Source organism: Carcharhinus amblyrhynchos, chromosome 10 (assembly GCF_965287045.1).
Source record: "Carcharhinus amblyrhynchos chromosome 10, sCarAmb.v2.hapA, whole genome shotgun sequence".
NCBI lineage: Eukaryota > Metazoa > Chordata > Chondrichthyes > Carcharhiniformes > Carcharhinidae > Carcharhinus > Carcharhinus amblyrhynchos.
The window spans coordinates 11,444,388-11,464,597 of record NC_137333.1 but is presented as its reverse complement, the minus strand read 5'-3'; the positions used below and the strand labels follow the sequence as shown (position 1 = coordinate 11,464,597).

The following is a 20,210-nucleotide window of genomic DNA, read 5'->3' as shown; positions in this document are numbered from 1 at the left end:
AAGATGTATTGGCCTTGGAGGGAGTGCAGAGGAGGTTCACTAGGCCGATACCGGAGATGAGGGGGTTGGCCTATGAAGAGAGACTAAATAGACTGGGTTTGTACTCGGAGTTTAGAAGGATGAGGGGGGAAATCTTATAGAGATGTATAAGATAATGAAAGGGATGGATAGGGTAGAGGTAGAGAGACTCTTCCTGCTTAGAAAAGATAGCAGGACTAGAGGACACAGCCTCGGGATGGGGGGGGTGGGTGCAGTTTAGATCAGAGTTGAGGAGGAACTTCACTCAAAGGGTGGTGAATCTCTGGACTTGTCTGCCCGTTGAAGTGGTGGAGGCTACCTTGCTAAATATATTTAAGTCACGGGTAGATAGGTTTCTGATAGACAGGGGAATTAAGGATTATGGGGAGAAAGCAGGAAAGTGGAACTGATCCACTCCAGATCAGCCATGATCTTATTGAATGGCGGGGCAGGCTCGAAGGGCTAGATGGCCTACTCCTGCTCCTATTTCTTATGTTCTTATTATCCCCAAACTGATTTTTTTAAATAAGCATGTGGCAATAACCAGAAATAATTCAAATTAAAAATACTGTCAAAGGTTTCTCTACAGCCCACCAGTGAGAAGGGTCAAACTTCCTGTTCCTGCTCAACAGTTTGCTCAGGTTCCTTTTTTGTACTCAGTTCCAGCTTTAACATAGGATATGGTGCAGGTTAAATGAAGGACAAATCTTTTTCATGCTAGGAACATAACAGGAGTTTAAGGTTCATTAGTGTCACAAGTAAGCTTACATTAACACTGCAATGAAGTTACTGTGAAAATCCCCTAGTTGCCACACTCGGCACCTGTTCAGGCACACTGAGCGAGAATTTAGCATAGCCAGTGCACCTAACCAGCACATCTTTCGGACTGTGGGAGGAAACCAGAGCATCTGGGGGAAACTCTCACAGAAGCGGGGAGAATGTACAGACTCCGCACGGGCAGTGACCCAAGCCAGGAATCAAACCCTAGCGCTATGAGGTAGCAGTGCTAACCACTGTGGGTGCTTCCCACTCCCCCCCCCCCCCATTCAGTCCACTCCGTCATTCAGTAACATGATGGCTGACCTGTGGCCTAACTCCATGTACCTCTCAAGCCCATATCCTTTGAAAGCCCTGCTGAATAAACATTTGTCTATCTCAGACTTAAACTGAAAAAAAATTGCACTTAGCAGGGGATGGTTTTGATCCATCAGCCTCGGGGGTTATGGACATTTCCCCATTTCCGCTGCGCCACTCTGCTCCTGACTATTTGAGCCAGTCCATTTTAATTTTCCATATCAGCTATCTACATGGCCATTCTGGATGAAACAACCAAGTAATGCTTCACTGTTAAATTTTTTGATGAGTGTTAGCACTTTGAGCTCAGCCAAACTTGTTAAACTTATATTTTAAAAAAACCTCTTCCATTGGCTGTTGTGCTGGAATGGTTAGAACAAATTTTCACCTCTGTCATGATTTGGCAAGGGAGACCTTTGAGGCCCTCCAAACATCTAATGCTGTTGCATTTGCGAGCATTGCTTTTTATGTCTGGTCAACATATAAGCTGCATAACCTAATAAAGACTAACTCACTAGATGATAATCCAGGAGGAGGTAAGATTACATCTTTGGATTCCCTCACATCCAGCTGATTTTTATTTAATTCCATGAATAGTCTTATTCTTGGCCAGTTTTAATTAAAATAAGTGGCTATTAAATCAATGGTAGAACTAACTTAGGAAGGCAGATTTTGAACAAAGCAACCCGTGTTTGTTTTTTGAGTAGGTTTCAATGTGGAAAACATGGCAACAGCAATGGATGAAGATTTGGAAGAGGAATTGGATGAAAAAGATGAGAAATCTATTATGTGTCCCCCTGGAATGCACAAATGGAAACTGGACCAGTGCATGGTCTGCACTGTGTGTGGAGACTGCACCGGTTATGGAGCCAGTTGTGTCAGCAGTGGGCGACCAGACAGAGTTCCTGGAGGGTGAGTTCAGTGTGCTGTCCTTTGTTGCGAATTGAACCAGTAGCTATGTTAAAATATCAAAAATAAAATGATTTAATTGAACAAAGTGCTTAAGAGTTAGTAAATATAATATGTAACAAAAGCAAAATACCGGAAATCTGAAGTAACAATAGAAAATGTTTTTAACACAACTGAATAGGCAGCATCTGTGAAGAAAAGTAACTTGATGTTTTCGGCCAATGATCTGTCCTCAATGTGATCCGTAGAGGAGTCAGCTTAATTATGCCCATGTTTAAAGTGAAATTATCTCTTTTTTTGTGCCTGGCAGAAACTGCGTTTCAAAACTGTCATATCAATTTTTAATCAACTGCTATCAACAAATCTTGCAGCACCTTTATTGATCTTGTGGAAGACTTGTTTATTTTAATTTAGTTATGGACTAACCTTGCTTTAAACAATTAAATAATGAACCATTTGACATTGTTATTAACGGAAACGTGAGGTTTTTCATCTTTGTGCTTCAGGGTATCGTTGTAAATCTTCCTTATTCAAATGACGAGTCAGGTGTGACTCATATATTTTGCAAGCGGGAGTAAGGAACAAAGGAAAGCAAAACACATGCAAATTCTTTTACTTTAAAAGTAACATCTTTCTTCTCTGCCTTTTCGTCCAGTGATTTTTTTTTCTCTTATTCTGTTTTATTCTGAACAGAGCTTCAGTCCTTTATCTCTCATAGCTCGCAATGGCTTCCTTGCCATGTTTCCCCAAGAAAGTGTTATTTTGATTAAAATTAATAAATGCAGCTTCCCTTCAGACAGGTATGCTGAGTTTTTATAGCCACTGACATGGCCTGTGTCAGAATAACTGGCCGTTTATGCAAAAAGTGCTTTGTTCAAATTATTGTATCTATTCCTTCAGATGCCAAAAGAAGCCATTCTCAAAGGACCATCTAAGAACGGCTTTCTTTGTACCTAACTCTTTGTGTGAAGAAACTTGTCAGGTCAATACTACAATAGTACAAGCTGCTGTGGTAGTTGCCACTAGCCGAAGCGGAATACAAACCTACATTTTGTTGTATGTTAGAAAGGCTTGTAATCTGGCGAACAAGTCAAATACATAATTATCCTTAGCTGAGCAGATATGCATGACTTAAGAAGTTCAGTTCTCTTATGGGCAACCAGATTAAACTCTGGAATTAACTTTCCTTAAAGAGCTCTTGAATTAAATGGAGGCTACCCCAAAATACTTCATTAGGCACAAACTAAGTTTAAAAGCTACTCTGCACATTATTGATGTCTGAAGAAGTCAGTAATGCCATTATCATTGGCACACTTGAAGTATACCATTGGCAGTGAAATTTTTCCTTTGACTTGAGTCAGAGTCGCAGATCCTTGCAGCATAAAAGAGGCCATTCGGCCCATTATGTCTAGCCTGGCCGTCAAGCATCTATCTATTCTAATTCCATTTCTAGCACTTGGTATGTACTTGTATGTGGGAATGCATATCCTAGGGTCGATGGCAGCGGCTACCATTTCTCATTAATGAATGAATGCGACTCTTGAGATGCCTGTGACTGAACCTGATCACTGACACATTCCGTAATCCCAAAAGCTCAAAATTAAGTGCACTAATAGTTTATTAAGATGCCAAAATTCAGTGTATCGTGCACATCACTTTTAGTATTTAGTCTGTCCCGCACTAGTTTCTGCTTCCTTCCAAAGATTGTGGATATAATCAAGCAAAATTTCCATTCCTCTCTGCTCAACAGCTTGTCTAGGCTCAGAGCTTTATGATGAGTGCTTATAGCAAGTGTAAGGTCCACCATTATGTCTTTGTAACATCTTCCCTCAATGCCTCAAGCCTTTGCTATTCTATTCAAAGATCAAAGCATGCTTTAGAACAAGGTATTGTACTCAACACAAGGTGGAGCAAAATCATATGATCAAAGTGGCAATGGCCAATGTTCGTAGGTGGTTAGTTCTTCTGTCTTGGCCACTCTGATTAGAAGTGAACCTCTGACAGTAATAGCTAGATCATTGCTCTAATTTCAACTCTTGTTCTGGCAGCAATGTCTATTATATCTTGCGTGCATCTCAATTTATATACAGTTTCTCAGTTTATTGTAGATCTGCTTCATTTTTGTTTTTAATCCTTTCAGGCAACCAAACTAAATATATAATCAAGTTCCAATCTTGGGAAAGTCCAAGTCAATCGCATCAACCATTACAGCATTTTTGTCTAATGTTACTTGTTAGCTCATATTACACTGCTGCGGGTTTTGCTGTGTTACTGACTGCTGCATTATTGTTTTGCTGATTCATCTTCAGTTGGTTAGAAATCATCTATAACTTGTAGGTGATGCGTCTGTTGTAATTTGTATAGGGGGAAAAAACAAGTTTAAAGGTAACTGCATTTGTGGATTTTAATAAACACCAAGGACATGTCTAAGAAAGTCTTTGTTTCAATTAAATGTTTTTATCATGATCTATTTTAGGCTCTGTGGATGTGGGTCTGGTGAGTCTGGTTGCGCTTTGTGTGGCTGCTGTAAGGCCTGTGCCCGAGAACTGGATGGACAAGAAGCGAGACAGCGAGGAATTCTTGATGCTGTTAAAGAGATGATCCCTCTAGATCTTCTTTTAGGTGAGTGTCTTTTAAAAGCACAACTCAATTTCTCTGAAGCTTAGTTTCACATGATGTCTAAACAAGATCCAGCAGTGTGTTTTCGTAGAATCCTTGTCATCTGTTTAAAATTTCAACCAGAAAGAAAGTAAGTTTCTTTGAGATTGCCCTGCAGATCATCAAATTTAATAAGATTTATAGGCAGTAGTGTAAATCTTTACAGTGTATCTGAAGCAATTGCCATTTGAAACATCTCTTCACATTGTGTTGAAGGATATAATATTAAGTAATGCAGTGAAATATAACTCGGAATCCTAAAAATTGTGAGATGAAGGCACTTTGGCATACTAAACATATAGCAATTGCTACCTCTATTGTACTCGCATCGCTTTCCTTTCCTTTCCCAGGTATCCTTCTTATAATTTTTCTTGTTAACTACATATGGACTTAGTTTTAGTTTTTGCTTTAATTTTTGGTGTAACATTCTTATTTGCAAGAGTTGGTCAGTAACTGCATTTTCAATTCATCTTTACATGATGACTGTTCACCTATCCTTGGCATTCAGTCCTAACATTTGAACATATATTTTGTTTTATAAAGTATTGCACAGTAAACAGTGTTTACAATATTTAATTATCAGCAGCTCTGCACAGCAGCACAGAATACATTGCATTAAACTGTTTGTTGCAGGATGGAAGATATTACTTAGCTTTAAAAGGTAGAAAGCTTTCAGAAAAAATCCCCAGTGCTCTGCACGAAATAAATTAAATGGTGCCTAATACAATTTTAGCTCTTAAAATACCCTCTCATAAATAAGGGTTTGGGGTGTATGTACCTTATTGCTGCAGGATGAAATTAAATTAGGAAGAATGGAGAAATGAACGTGATTCCAGTACCCACAATTTTTTATTTAAATGTGATTTCATCAGCAGGACCTGTCCCGCCAGGAGTTAATATCGAAGAACATATTCAACTACGACAAGAAGAGAAAAGGCAGCGGCTGAGCAGAAGGCACAGGCTGGAAGAAGTGAGAGGTATGTTTTTTGCAAAGGCTTAAGTGATAGATTGACATCCTTCTAAAGTGATGTTTCTCAAACCAAAGTTTCAAAAAAATCTTTGCATAAATTAAATATCCTGGATGACTATTGATTTCCATTAATCACACAGAATATCGAAATCTAAATTTGAAGTGTCATGCTGAATGATTTTTTAAAAAACTACTCGCACTGTGGTACAATATTCAGTTCACCTTGATCTGATTAAACATTTGTAACATAATCAGCTTAATTACTTGAATCCTATATTCCTCCATAAATTCTTATGGAAAATGCATTATAGTTCTAAAAATAGCACATTTTAACTGGCCTAAAAATTAGTAACTAATTTAACTTTGGTTATAGGTTTATGATTATGAATATTTATAAGGCCAGAGTATTTTCCAGTTTTTAAACAGCATGACTGAACCTTTTAATGTCCACTTGGAGTAGGCAGATAAAGCCTCAGTTCAGCATCCCATCTAAAGAACAGCACCATAGACAATATAACACTCTTTCAGCATTGCATCATCAGTTGCATTGTTCCTTTTTAAAGTAATAGAATTCATTTTCCCCTTGTGTTTTTTTTTCCTCTAAGTGTCAGTCAAAATGGAGTGAAAATTGTTAGATAAGTTAACTGTCCTAAATCAAAGATTAACTCCTAGCCTTGTAGTGTTGTATTGCATTGCTTCTGTCATGTATGAAGAAGTGTTGGAAATATATTTTCCAGTGCTGTCGTTACCACTTCAGATGGATATTTGTTTTGCTGAAAGCTACCTCTGGGTGAAGGAATGACTTAAATACTATTTAATTTATTTCTAACAAAACATAGAAGCTTCTTCTGGCACACAAGTAATGAATTCATTAGAATTATCATTCACAAAGAAGATCATGATCTGCTTTCATCTAACTGTGTGTTACAAATGGGTTGCCTACATCATTTATACATTCTCGTAACTTCCTACTACCAGGGAGGTCGTCATCACTGTTCGTGAGAGCAATGGTTAAATTGATTTTGTTTGAGCGTTGCTTCAAAACAGCAACATGATGATCTGAATACAGATTTTTATCAAAATATGTTATTTTGCTAAGCAAAATGTGCCAAACTACATATTTCTCAATAAAAAAAAATGTTTTTACATTCGCATTTTTTTGTATGCATTTCATCAAATAATAATACAGGAAATAAATAAATTGAACCCAGGTGCCACATCTTCTGATTAGGCACTTTATAGCCTTCTGGATTTAATATTGAGTTCAAATATTGAGCTTCAGACCTTGAACTCTCCATTTTGACCCTTTTTTAATCCAATTCCTCTTCCAGCAGCAGTGTCATCTGTCATTTATTGTTAACTTTTGCTTTCACAGAATGCTAACCTGTTCTGCTATTAACACATTCTGCTCTCCTGACTTAATGCCATTTTTAACACCACCTTTAGTTGTAACAATATCGTTAACGCTCCCTTTGTTTTGTGTTCCATGATGTCTTTGTCAAATTCTGCCTTAGCTGCCATCTATCCCTGACCTTCTATTTAGCTCCAACTGCTCCACCCCCTCCTAAAGTGTGCAAGATCCAGCACATTTCTCCCTCTGTTTAGCTCTGAAGAAGTCAGACGGACTCAAAACGTTAACTCTGTTTCTCTCTCCACAGATGCTGCCAGAGCTGCTGAGTTTTTCCAGCATTTCCTGTTTTTATTGCGCAGAATTTAAAGTTGTGAATTTATTCAGGTTTTGTTTTGCCTAATCATTATATGCACACCGGAATTTCTTTGGAAATTATCATGTTTATAATTTGTCGTGTACCATTCATCGTCATTTTTTTTATTATTTTATTTTATTATATTGCTACCTTCAATGTAGTCTTTACTCAATGCCTCAAATACAGTTGATGCCATTTTCTTTTCATATTGTAGACAATATTTTTTGCTTTTGACAAGTTATTTCATTTGTGAGCTTTCCTATGCATGTGCAAGTTATTTCTCCTCAGGCCCCATTGTATTTCCTGGTCCCATTTATTTGAATCATCGAGAACAGACCATAGCCAGGCTAAGACCCCTTCCATCAAAGCTAAAGCATAAACGGGACAAGCATAAAGGTACTTGGTCATCCTTCCTTACTGGCTGGAGGACTACAACCTATCCTGCCATTCATATTCTTCTGTCATCTGAGTCTCTGTCTAATGTGGACAACTGTACAGAACAGATTTTACTTTTCATGTCTTAATGTTGAGTAACCCAAGGAGAAAATAAAGCTAGTCTTGTTTAAGTTTGACTAGATTGAATGGAAACCAGCGAGTAATTACGTTGCTTAATTGTTTTAGTTTGTACAAGAAATAACACGTTTTGCTGTTGGTCAGGTTTTTCTTTTACCTTATTGTTTTGTTTGGAATTTTGCAATTCCATTTTGAAGAATGGAGATTGTTGCATTGAAGAAATGGAGAATTATTTTTTGCTAAATTATTATTCTGCTTACAGGTTGCGGTACATTATGTAACACGTTGCATTGCATTTATGCTTTCTGTATTCTTTCTCGAGTTGAAAGAAAACTTGCCAGCTGTTTTGTCTTGACAATTGCAATTAATCCTTTCCAGTCAGACGTGTCTTGATTAAAAGTAGTTGCTTGTATTGCAGTCAGCATCTTTCTGGCTTTCTCTGTATGCTCCATCTATTGGGTAATGGTGAGATGAGCAATTTAATGCAACTTATGGTCCACAAGTAGTGACTTGTAGGTTCAGACTCTCTTATAAGCTAAATTAATCATCTATTTTGCCTCTCTGCTGATTCTCTTTTGAGACATAAACTTAAATTGGGTGGTTTCCTGGGCTATTGAAAAGCAATTAAAATCATTGAATTACTGAGCCATTTGACCTGGCTTATGCTCCAAACAGGAAAGCACCTGTGACAAAAGTAGTAATTTTGTGAAAATATTTTGTGAAAATATTCCTATAAATTGCTTCCTTTCGTGTGGTATAAGCATTTCTTGCATTTAATCTCTGCAGAGTTGTGCAAAAAGAAGGTCAAATTACTGATAAGATTTGAAATTAGTACTTTTTTTGCTTTGACTGGAAAGAGTTAAATGTGTGAAATTTCTTCTTGAACCTGAACTCTGCTGACAAAAATTGCAAGTTGTCAGTCTGATTAAAATATATCTGCATTTAGAAACCAATCTCAGGAATTAATCTGTATTTGGTGAAAAAGTAGTGACTGAACTTTAATTTAATTACTCGTTCATTTGACCAACTTGGACATAACACTGCATTGAGTTCTGGTTCAGCAACCCTTTTTTCCCCTGGACTAAAAATTCTTTAGGATTGAATGCACTTGTTAACTGTAGCGTTGTCACCAGGCTTCTTTCATGTTGGCATTAACATACCTTTTGATTGTACTTCAGCTTTAATTGCATTTAGGCTTTAATATGCATGATGCTTTCAAATAAATCATCGCCACAAGTTGTTCCCACTAGAGTGACAGGTGACCACTCTCACTTTGTATTAATATGTACTTCTCCAGAAATGTGGAAATATATTTGCATTGTTGGGTGACTTTCTACAGTTCAAAGTACCATTATATGAATGTTTTATACAGAGTTTTGACTTCACTGAAATCCTAGTGGCAACGCTTTATTTTCAGATCCTGATGCTTTTTTAAAGTTCATTTCTAAACTATTGAGATTGAGTGAACAGGATTCTGGCAATTGGTAGTAATCATACAGCCATATAACACAGATGTTTTTGACTTGCCTTATTTGTAGCATCTGAAGTTAAAATTCTAAACTCCCTCAATTTTATTTGGCCTGCGCTTGTTCTTCTGAAGAAAATACTCTTTGCTTTTATAATGGAAAATAAATCTGACTGTGCACTTTACAACTCACATGTTGAATATTAGAACTAAAGCTTTTGGCCCACCTTGCGTAACATGAGTTAGTATCCACAAATAAAAGGTACTGGGATCACTTCAAAAAGACTTGTGAACACTTTGTGGTACTTCCTCTCACGTGCTTCCCCTCATCCCCTTTTTGAGCTGCACCAGTCTTTCATCTTTGCTACTTTCACCAGAAACACACCAGTCACTTACCTCCCACACCAGAACAAGTCAGTGGTTCTTCATAGTTTCTTCATTCAAAATGAGTTTGAGCCATGCCACAGTGCTGGGACACTTGTAGTGAAGATATTTTGGAGTTCTTCAGGTTTCTCATTTTATTTATACTTAAGTCTGCAGTCCATCTGGTTTTGACCAATGTGGACTTTAATTCTTATTCTCTGACGAAGGATCATCTAGACTTGAAATGTTGGCCCTGTTTTCTCCCCACAGATGCTGTCAGACCTGCTGAGATTTTCCAGCATTTTCTGTTTTTGTTTCAGCTTCAAGCATCTGCAGTATATTTTGCTTTTATGCCCGTTGTATAGTCTTCCCTTTAGATGAGGCAGAAAATTGTCAATAAGAAATCTTATTTATGAGCAAGTTTTTACCAAAACCCAGGATGGTATGCATCTGGGAAGGTGTCTGTCCTTGTATCTGCTTTGCACATCCTTGTAGGTGGTAGAGGTCACAGATTGGGAAAATGCTGTGGAAGTAGCCTTGGAGCTCCTACAGTGCATCTTGTAAATGGTACACACTGCTGCCACTTGGGTCAGTGATGCAGGGAATGAACATTGAAAATGGTGGATAGGGTGTCAGTCAGGCTGATTGCTTTGACCTGGATGGTGTCGAGCGTCTTAACTGTTGTTGGAGTTGTGCTTCAGGCAAGTGGAGAATATTCCCATCAGACTTCTGACTTGTACTCTATGGATGTTGGGCAGGCTTTAAGTAGTCAAGAGGTGACTTACTGACTGCAGAATTCCCAGCTTCTTTGACCAGAAACTGACAGTCGTGTAACTACGTTGGCAGTTATGTAACCCCCCCTCCAAGATGTTGATAATGGGGGATTCAGTGATGATAATGCCATTGAATGCCGGGAGATGATGGTTAGATTGTCTTGTTGGAGATGGTCATCGCCTTGCCCTTGTGTGACACGAATGTCACTTACGTAAGAGATGTTTCCACTTGAGAAATCCAAAACTAGGGTCATTTAATACAGTCACTTAAAAACTCAATAAGAAATTCAGAAGAAGCTTCTTTATCCCGAGAGTGGTTAGAATTTATAACTTGCTGGTGTGTGGATTTGTTGAGGCAATTAGCGTAAGTGCACTTGTGGAAGCTGCAAGTACAAAAGAGGAAAAATAAATTGAAGGATATGATAGTCAGGTAAGAGAGAGAGTTCCATGTAGAGCATAGACCTGTTTGTGTTTTAACCTTTAATGCAGTTTTAAACGTTGGCTTTGCCAACCTGAACCTGAGCTTCCCAAACTTGAGTAAGTGCAATGTATTTTGGCAGCAAGGAAGTGAGAGAAAACCCTTCCAAAGTTTGGATTTTTCAGTAGTTTGATTTCCAGATTCCTAAACTGCTGGGTTCTGTATGCATCACACACTTAACTGACCAAAACAAATGGTGATCAAGGAACCGGCAAGGTGAGACCTACTGAGAGGGCTATTGCTTTGGTATATTGCCACATTTGCGTGTGGAGGTTGAACTTTCAGAGAGCGAGGACAGCCAAACCAATGATTTTTATTTAGTTCTTATTTATAGATTCCTCCAGGGGAACCTTTTTATCTGAAGGCTTTCACATATCTGCTGCCCTTTCTTCTAACAAAGGTTATTTAGGTGAACTTTTTGAGATCAATGGACATGGTACAGAAATTGGTTCCTTTCACTTTGCATGTCAAATAATTTATCATGATCCAAGTAGCTGCAGTTCTTGACGTAATTACATTATAGAAACCTTTGACAAATTAGCATTTTTGGTGTGTTTTCATTACTATCTCTTTAATGATAGAAGTTACCAAATCAAGGAAGAGTAATAGCAACTCTAAATAATGCACAGCCACAATATAAGTTGAATAGAAGAACAAAGACCATGTTTTTAAAATTTGCATTATATTTGCAAAAAGTGTGTTTTGGCTTTATGATGAAACCTAAGTTGCTGTGTGTTATAGTTGAGCCTCCCATAAATATCGGACTCAACTGTTATAACCGTTTGCTCTGTGTAGATATGTGGATTACTGTGTGTGATTGGACATTTATTTTCAGATGCTAATGGAGAAAGGGGGGATAAAGACACCAGCAAGATTGCAACATATCCTCCAGGTGCTCTCTGTCTTGACTATGAGCTTCAAGCAATCCAGGTTAGCTGTGGATTCCATCACTCAGGTATGCATAATACACGATTATTTGAAGGAAGCAAAAAAAACTAAGTGTTTTTCCTGTGCTCTGGAAATCTGCAAATGCTCCATATCCAATGAATTACTTTAAGTGCAGTCTCTTTTGAAATGGGAATGTACATTACTGGACATGACCATTTTGGTCCATCTCCCTGTTCAAACACAGTTCATTATGGTTTTTTCAGTTATGCTTTTTGCCAGATGACTGACCGACCCACTTAAAAATTTCTAATCACTTTCCTGGGCAGTCCATTCAGAAGATTCACCAACTCGTTACAAGACATTACTTCAAATTTATCTCTGTCTTCCATTTTGAGTTTCATCTCACGGCCCCTTGTTGTTCCTTGTATGGCAAGCAGGTTCTCAGAAGTTAGTTTTTTTTTAAGGATTTTGAGTATATCCATAAGTTCACCCCAGTGTTTTTGTGGACTCCTTATTTTAAAATGTCTGTTGCCAGGTGTTTAAGTGTACTTTATTTCTAAAGAATCGGTAAAATGATTCACCTATTTTTTAAAAAAATCAGATCGCAATTAAGTTATTTCAACTCTGAAGTTGTTGATAACACAAAGTCTGCAGTACTGTCATCTTGATGAAAACTTGTTTAAAAGCAGTATAATTCTTGCATAATTCACAGAATAGTTTTACAAGAGTTGTGTACCTCCTAAGGAACTATGTTCTTGTTATCAGTTACAAATTGAGGGGTTTATTGGTAATTCTGAGTAGAAAGTTGGCATAAAATTCGACTGAGCATAACTTGTCTGACTAGATATTCCACGTGGTCATTTTTTTAAAGTTTTAACTCTGGGTAAAGGCATTCATAAGTTTGTGGCGATCAATCTTCTACGTTATATGAATCAAGTAGTTCAGGCTCTGCTAATATACCAGCAAAGTGCAAAGTCCTATTAGGTCAACTAAGGAGCAATAATTAATTTCTACCACATTTAGATTTAGTTAATTGGGTGCTGAAGTTCAAATGCATTACATTTAGTTCGGTGTTGCTGAACAAGATGTCATGATTGTGCCTTTCTGTGTTTCAAAGGTGTTGATTCATAGATTCATGAGAGATCCATAGCAGAAAGGTCACCTATTGATCTGTTTGTGTTAACATATTCCCAAGACACAGACAAGTGCAGTAACTGATTTGTTGCAGCTGAAGTAATTATCCATTTGGGAACATCAGTACTTGAATTTCAAGTAATGTTCAAACAGAGCTATTTGCAACTTTTAAAGATTCTTTCCCTTTTTTGCTTTCCCACACCTTCCGTCAAACACATTGCATCTCCTGGGATATGGTTCATTCTTTGCAACCCTTCCTACATGATTATTGTTTATCACTAAACTTCAGTGCGTGTTGAGATGCTCATTTTGCTAATGGTGGACATCACTGGAATATTCTGCCTTAGCTTTTTGCCTGACCTCTATGCATATGCAAACATGACCAATCATTTTCACTGTGTTGTAATAAGGAGTTGACTATATTTCCTTCCTTCCTTTCCGCTTTCACTTCCTGATCCCCACCATCCTCTTTTCCCATCCCATGCTCACTCTCAAAATACAAGGACACTGAATTATGGCTTCAGGACAGAGTAAACATTTCATTTGCAGCCGTTTTAGGCTGTGTGACTAAGCTGCTAGCTGGCTAAACTCCTCCGATCTTTCTTGGAGGAGCCAAGTTTCTTTTCAATTGTAACCCAACTAGAAAGCTTTAATATCCAGTAATTATAAAAGCTTGGGAATTCATAAATTAGGTGAATATTTAGATTTGCACTAGTCAATATAATTTGCATTTTTTTCAGAGGAATAAATATTTATATGCTACTGGTACTCAAATTATTGCTCCAAGGGTTTTAATGTTTTCCAAATAATCTACAGTGATTCTGATGGAGAATGGTGATGTGTATACATTTGGATATGGACAACATGGTCAACTTGGACATGGAGATGTAAATTCAAGGTAATAAATAAAAGTGAAAACTTTGTATTCGTGGTATTTTGAGATAGGAATGTGCATTACCGGACAAGACTGGTACCTTGCTAAATATATTTTTTGTTTCAGAGGTGCGCCGACATTGGTGCAGGACTTACCAGCTCCTTGCACCCAAGTAACTGCAGGCAGTAACCATACAGCCCTACTGTTAGCAGATGGACAAGTCTTCACATTTGGAAGCTTCTCTGTAAGAATATATTTCTTATCATTTGCTTGCTATTTTATGCAATTTTTCAACAAAAGGGAGTGTACCGAAGATAGTTGTATGGGCATAAAATATTTTGCGTGCAATATGTCAAAGAAAATGGAATGGTTTTCAAGACGCACATAAATTCCTGCTGTATAATCTCGTACTGTAGATTATATGGAATAAATCTTAACATGGAGAAATTCCTCAATCTTGTATTGCTCTCAAATGCAGGCTGGTATTACACCCACAGCCTAAGTGCCATCTAACAAATTAACCCCCTCTTGAGCAATGAACCTAAACATTTCATAGGTTATTTGTTTTCAGAATTAAGATTTAAATGCTCGATCGTAACTGTGGCTTTTGAGCTTTACTCTGTCATGGTAGATTATTTAGGGTTCATCTGTACGTCAAAAGTGTTTTGATCTCGGTCATCATTCCCGTTACTAAGCGTAAAATTGATCCAGGGAAAAAGATTCAGATGAAGTGTGTACATTTTGAAAGTGTAAAGTAATGATTTAAAATTACACCACATGGTTCTTGAACACTGGGTTTTATTTAGTCCTGAAATGAAATTCTGGCCCCATGATCTCTCCAGTATCAAGACTGTTTACTTCATTCTCCCTAATGTTGTTGACTCCTAACTTACGCATTAAAATTGGGATACAGTGCCTTGGGATGCATTTCTATTTTAAGAGGTACATAAATGCAAGCTGTCCATCAAATTCATTTTTGTGGAAGTGAAAATGAAATTTTTTTTCTCTGTTGTAGAAAGGGCAACTCGGTAGACCAATTTTGGATGTACCCTTCTGGAACACAAGACCATCTGCAATGCCCAATATAGGATCAAAGTATGGCAGAAAGGCTACCTGGATTGGTGCAAGTGGTGACCAAACTTTCCTCCGCATTGATGAAGCACTTATTAATTCGCATGTTTTATCAACTTCAGAAATCTTTGCTAGCAGAAGCATTATAGGCAAGACTGATTTCTTTCTTTGATGCTCAATGTGTTGTGAATTTTCTAAAATATTAACAGAAGTGACCTCATTGCAAATTGAAGCAAGGCTTCAAAATGTTAGATTTCATCAACGTATAATCTGAATAATGTACCACAAAGCACAAGACTTTCATTTTAAGTGGAATTAAATTGTACCAAGACAAACCAGAGGTAAATTACCTGTACGGTGTTTTGATTAGCCACATAGACTAGAAGGTAAGCTGTAGGTTAAGTTGCTGGGAATGGGGAAATATAAGGGTGAGGTCTTGATTTCTAGTTGTATTTAAAATCTGAAATTTTTTTGAAGAGGTGTAATGATATGGCTAAATGTCTTACGGGAGTCTGATCTGTGGTTTGTTCGAATAGGTTTGGTACCTGCATCCATAACTGAGCCACCGCCCTTTAAATGTCTATTAATCAATAAGCTGGATGGAAGCTGCAGGACATTTAATGATTCAGAGCAGGAAGACTTGCGAGGATTTGGAGTTTGCTTGGATCCTGTGTATGATGTAATTTGGAGGTAATCTTGCAATGGTTCCCTGCAATAGAAAGTTTGAGCATAATTTTATTTTCTGTCATTTTTTGGATTTTCAACTTGTAGACACAATCGGGCAACCCTGTGTCCTGAAGAAGAATCATACGGACTGGAAATGTTAACCCTTGTTCCTCTGTCCACAGATGCTGCTAGACTTGCTGAGTTTTTCCAGCATTTTCTGTTTTCATTTAACTCCTCTTTGTCAACTTGGGGAAATCTGAAATGTCGGTATTTGAAAAGCTATGTTTACTTCACTTTTTTAAAATTCCTGACAGCTCAGATGCCCCAGTGCTTTATCCTTTACTTGTTGCTATGTTTACAAAGCCTTGTATTTGAAAAATTTGTTTTCTATTATTAATGCAAAACTAAACATGAAAATCAACTGCTGAAGTTGCCCATGATTATCATGTTTTCAGTTCTATTGAATTTGAATATTGTACTTCAGAGCATGATGACTAACAATTAAATTATAGGTTTAGACATTTGTCGAGCTACTGGCATGTGAATTAATATGCAGCATATACTACTGAAAGTCACAAGTACAGTTGTAAATATTAGTTAATTTGATTGTCACTGTAAACCTAATAGGACAAATGCAATAGAGTGACAAGAGTTTCTACTCTAGCTTCAGAGTGATTCTGTATTATACAAATTAATTTGATTATTTTTGTGTAAAGTCTTACAGTTCATCACTTGAACAGTGGGGATTGGGTCTAGTCTCACAACCCGCATAATTCATTTGTCTTTGCATGAGTATATGATGTATTAAACTCAGTGTTTAGCTCAGTTGGATGGGTAGCTAGTTGGTGATGTAGTGTGATGCCAACAGCGTGGGTTTAATTACTGTACCGGCTGAGGTTATTCATGAAGACCCACCTTCTCAACCTTGTCCCTTGCCTGAAATGTGGTGATCCTAGGGTTAAATCACCACCACCTGTCAGGGGGAGAGGAACTAATGGTTGTCTGGGACCATGGCAATCTTACCTTTTTATTAAATCAATAGTTGCAACTCTGACATCTTCTCCAGTCCAGTAGAGGAAAATAACCAGATTTACAATTGGATCAACACCTGAAACAGCTTAGAAACATTTTAAAGACATTTTATCCCCAAAGGACAACACCTGCTATGCTGTCATAGCTATGCTTGTGTTAATTAGAAGCTCTTGCACAGCTGTAGCATCCTGAAGTTTCTTTTCCGACCACATTAAAGGTGGTTTTTCCATTTTCCTGCAGTTCTATAGTTAAATTGAAAAAAACTTTGATTCTTACAAGTGCAGAAAAAACAAAACTGAATATCATGTTAAATGATTCTGAGGTTAGCATTAATGTTATTCATGAATGTCTCAGTGACAACAAGATTTCCTGCCTTGCTTTGAATTTAAATTAAACATTTCCATGATGATCATAAGACTGGACAGTGGATCATTAATTAGCCTTGTTTAAATTGTGTTCCATCACACACTCTTGCTGAATTCCATGGCCTAACTCCACTGTTGTTGCTGTATTTCCACACACCACCACCCACACCCCACGAGTCTAGCTATCAATACTTATTGATTTGGTGGCATTTGTCACCCATTATTGGTACTTGCTTTAATTTGAGGTTTTTATTTCCTTCATTTTGGTAGACGACCTGGAAGCTGTTATCTCAATCTTGTTCATTGAATCCCTGCAATGCAGGAGGCCATTTGGCCCATTGAGTCTGCACTGACCCTCTGACAGAGCACCTTTACTCAGGCCCTAACCCTGTAACCCCACCTATTTACCATGGCTAATCCCCCTAACTTGTGCATCTTGGGACACGAAGAGGCAATTTATCATGGTTAATCCATGCAACCTGTATATTCTTGGACTGTGGGAGGAAACCGAAGCATCCAGAGGAAACTCACACAGACACCGTGAGAATGTGCAAATTCCCCATAATCACCCAAGACTCGAATTGAACCCAGGTCCTGCATACTGTGAGGTGGCAACGCTAGCCACTGTGCCACCCAATTTGATCATCCCAATTTTATGGAGCCCTTAATTTGTTTTTTCAAAAAATGATGAATGTACAGCAGGCTTATTAGCAGATTTCCAAGTGAATGGAGAACTCCACTGTCGGTAACCATTTTTAGTTGTATTTCAAATATCCAGTTGATAGATTCCTGAATTTATGATAATATCTGAATACTTCTGGTTTACGCATAAACTACTAATTTTGTAGCAAAGGTAGTTAAACACCCAAACTACCTTTGAGTAGAGGCTATGGATGTTCAGTTAATAGAAATTTTAATGACTCATTTTGATTAAATTTTTGTTTGGCAAAGCTATTGTAGGATATTTAACAATAGTGAATAAATTGAATACAGATCAACTGTAAGTGAATTAAATTATAAGCAGGCTTTCAAAGCAGAATGGCCTATTCCTAAATGTAACACTAATTAAAAAGAAATGGGGCATGTGATACTGAGTTACATTTACTCTTTAATTTCATACATCAACGGGCTCTTCTCTTTCTCTCCACAGGTTTATACCTGGTGCAAAGGAAGTTTGGTGTTACAATGCAGTTACAGCAGATGCCAGGCTTCCTACATCACCAGATATGCAGAGCAGATGTAGTATATTGAGCCCTGAACTTGCTTTACCAACAGGATCTAAAGCAAATACCACCAGGTCTCATGGGGCTTTGCACATTCTAGGTATGAATTTGTGGATAATTATAAGTATGCAAGTTAATTCAGAAGCTATGCAATGAGATCTAGTCATTCAAAGACAAGTTCTTTTAACGTTGAAGCACCCATGATGTTGTTGGTCATTGTTATTTACAACCTGATGTGTCAGGCACTCATATATTAAAAAAAAAACATCGTAAGTATGTGATTCACTATAATAAACTTTGCTGATGTTATACGGGAAACTACCAGTACCATATATTGAATCTTTTCGTCAGACTTACAGCAACAATTTTAGGAAGGTGTTGAGCATTAAAATGATATTCTTCATGGGATTTTATGGGATTGTATTTTTGATTTAACCTATATTATTCACTTGTTCTTTTAATGACATTTGCTTGCTTTGGAATACTTGCTTTGAAGGCAGTAATTGTTTCTTGTCCAAGTGACCGTTCTTCAGGGCTCTATTTCTGGTCCAGGCTTCTTCATTTAAAACCCTGTCCACATCACCTGTATTATTTGCACAAAAGATCAGAATCCACAAATATGATGCTGTGATCCATTGCAGCATCTATTCCTACCAGCAATACCAAAACTTGCGATATTTTATTACTAGCTGTATGACTGCTGGATGTGAATACTGGATGATTTACATTTGCCTTTGCTTCAAAATCAAAGCTGTTCTCTTCAGTTTTTGCCAATGCTCGTATGCCTTTATTCTGGATTATATCTGAGCACTCAGGTTATTCCTTGGGTATCAAATTGTACCTTGAGTTTCTTTCCCATACTGTGTTTATTGCCAAGAGTACTGCTAGTTGTTCCATTTGCATTCACAAACTCATGAATGGGCTTAAGCCTGCCACCTTCTATCTTGAAAAGTGCCCAGTTTATCTCATTACTCTGGAAGGGTAGGGTATCTCAAGTATTTGAGCAGCAGGTGAAGCTATCCATTTAATGCTACGCAGTAGCAGCACAAGTGGTTAGACTAGTAAGAGGAAGCTGCCTATATTTTGCCCCTCGCACAAATGAATCATATGATGTATGAATTTCACTGACAGTGTGATGGTAATTATGTAGGCTGCACATGCCAAAAGCTGGCAGGTTATATTAAACAGCATGTCCTGTTGGCTGTTTGCAACAGGCAAAGTACTGACCATATCCAGCCAGCTCATGCTTGCAAAAGTTCAAACCGTGTCCAGCATTCGATATGATTGCACCATTAAACAGTATTTGCTAAACAACCAATTTAAGATCCTCGGTCCGCTTGCAGTGTGGTGCAATTTCCTGTACTGATGGCTCCATATATTAATGCAGACAGAAAGAACATGTATGTACATGACACCTGTTTCAACTGAACAAACAAAGCGAGAGCCATTCTCTAGTTCATTCCCCAGGGCAATGTCATGATCCATCTGGTTTTAATTTAAACAAAACTTGGCAGTTAACTGTCAGTCAACAGTTAACTGGTGCATTCTCCCCAGTGACACCTCTACTAATCAAACCAAACAGCTAGCTTAATTTGTGTTCCAGAGCTGATTGCTGAAAATTTTCACATTTTACTTGAAGTATATTTGATCCATTTTCCTTAGATTTTTATTCAGTGAAACTGGGTCTTTAACGCTGATATGTGAGCATTCAGCTTATGTAAAATCCCAGGGCTTATAATTACTTAATTTAGCACTGTTATGAGTGAATGTCTTCTAATTGTGCATTTGTGTATGGCGGAAATGAAAGTAGTGTTGAGCTCTGATTATGTATTATCTGCTGTGAAGTATTTGGATTTTCCTGAATAACTCTTTTCAAATATTAAAACAGGTTGTTTGGATACATTAGCTGTTATGCAGGATCTGAAAATGGGCGTCACTAATACAGAAGAGGAGATCCAAGCAGTCACTAAAGTATATTCCAAAGAAGACTATAGTGTGGTTAATAGATTTGAAAGTAGGTTTATATATAT

At 37.6% G+C, this 20,210-nt stretch overlaps 1 protein-coding gene across 11 annotated transcripts in view; it reads left to right on the top strand.

Moving 5' to 3' along the window:
• Positions 1-20,210, top strand: part of mycbp2 (MYC binding protein 2) — a 175,416-nt gene that overhangs the window by 56,891 nt on the left and 98,315 nt on the right. For 9 of the 11 annotated variants that reach the window (XM_080198119.1, XM_080198128.1, XM_080198126.1 and 6 more), the window contains exons 15-25: positions 1,800-2,004; positions 4,478-4,623; positions 5,532-5,636; positions 7,624-7,731; positions 11,763-11,882; positions 13,766-13,847; positions 13,950-14,067; positions 14,839-15,043; positions 15,431-15,584; positions 18,108-18,280; positions 20,069-20,194. In XM_080198119.1, the coding sequence (XP_080054245.1) occupies positions 1,800-2,004; positions 4,478-4,623; positions 5,532-5,636; positions 7,624-7,731; positions 11,763-11,882; positions 13,766-13,847; positions 13,950-14,067; positions 14,839-15,043; positions 15,431-15,584; positions 18,108-18,280; positions 20,069-20,194 (1,542 nt within the window). The remainder of the gene's footprint in view (positions 1-1,799; positions 2,005-4,477; positions 4,624-5,531; positions 5,637-7,623; positions 7,732-11,762; positions 11,883-13,765; positions 13,848-13,949; positions 14,068-14,838; positions 15,044-15,430; positions 15,585-18,107; positions 18,281-20,068; positions 20,195-20,210) is intronic. The other 2 variants (XM_080198120.1, XM_080198125.1) reach the window with 2 other exon arrangements.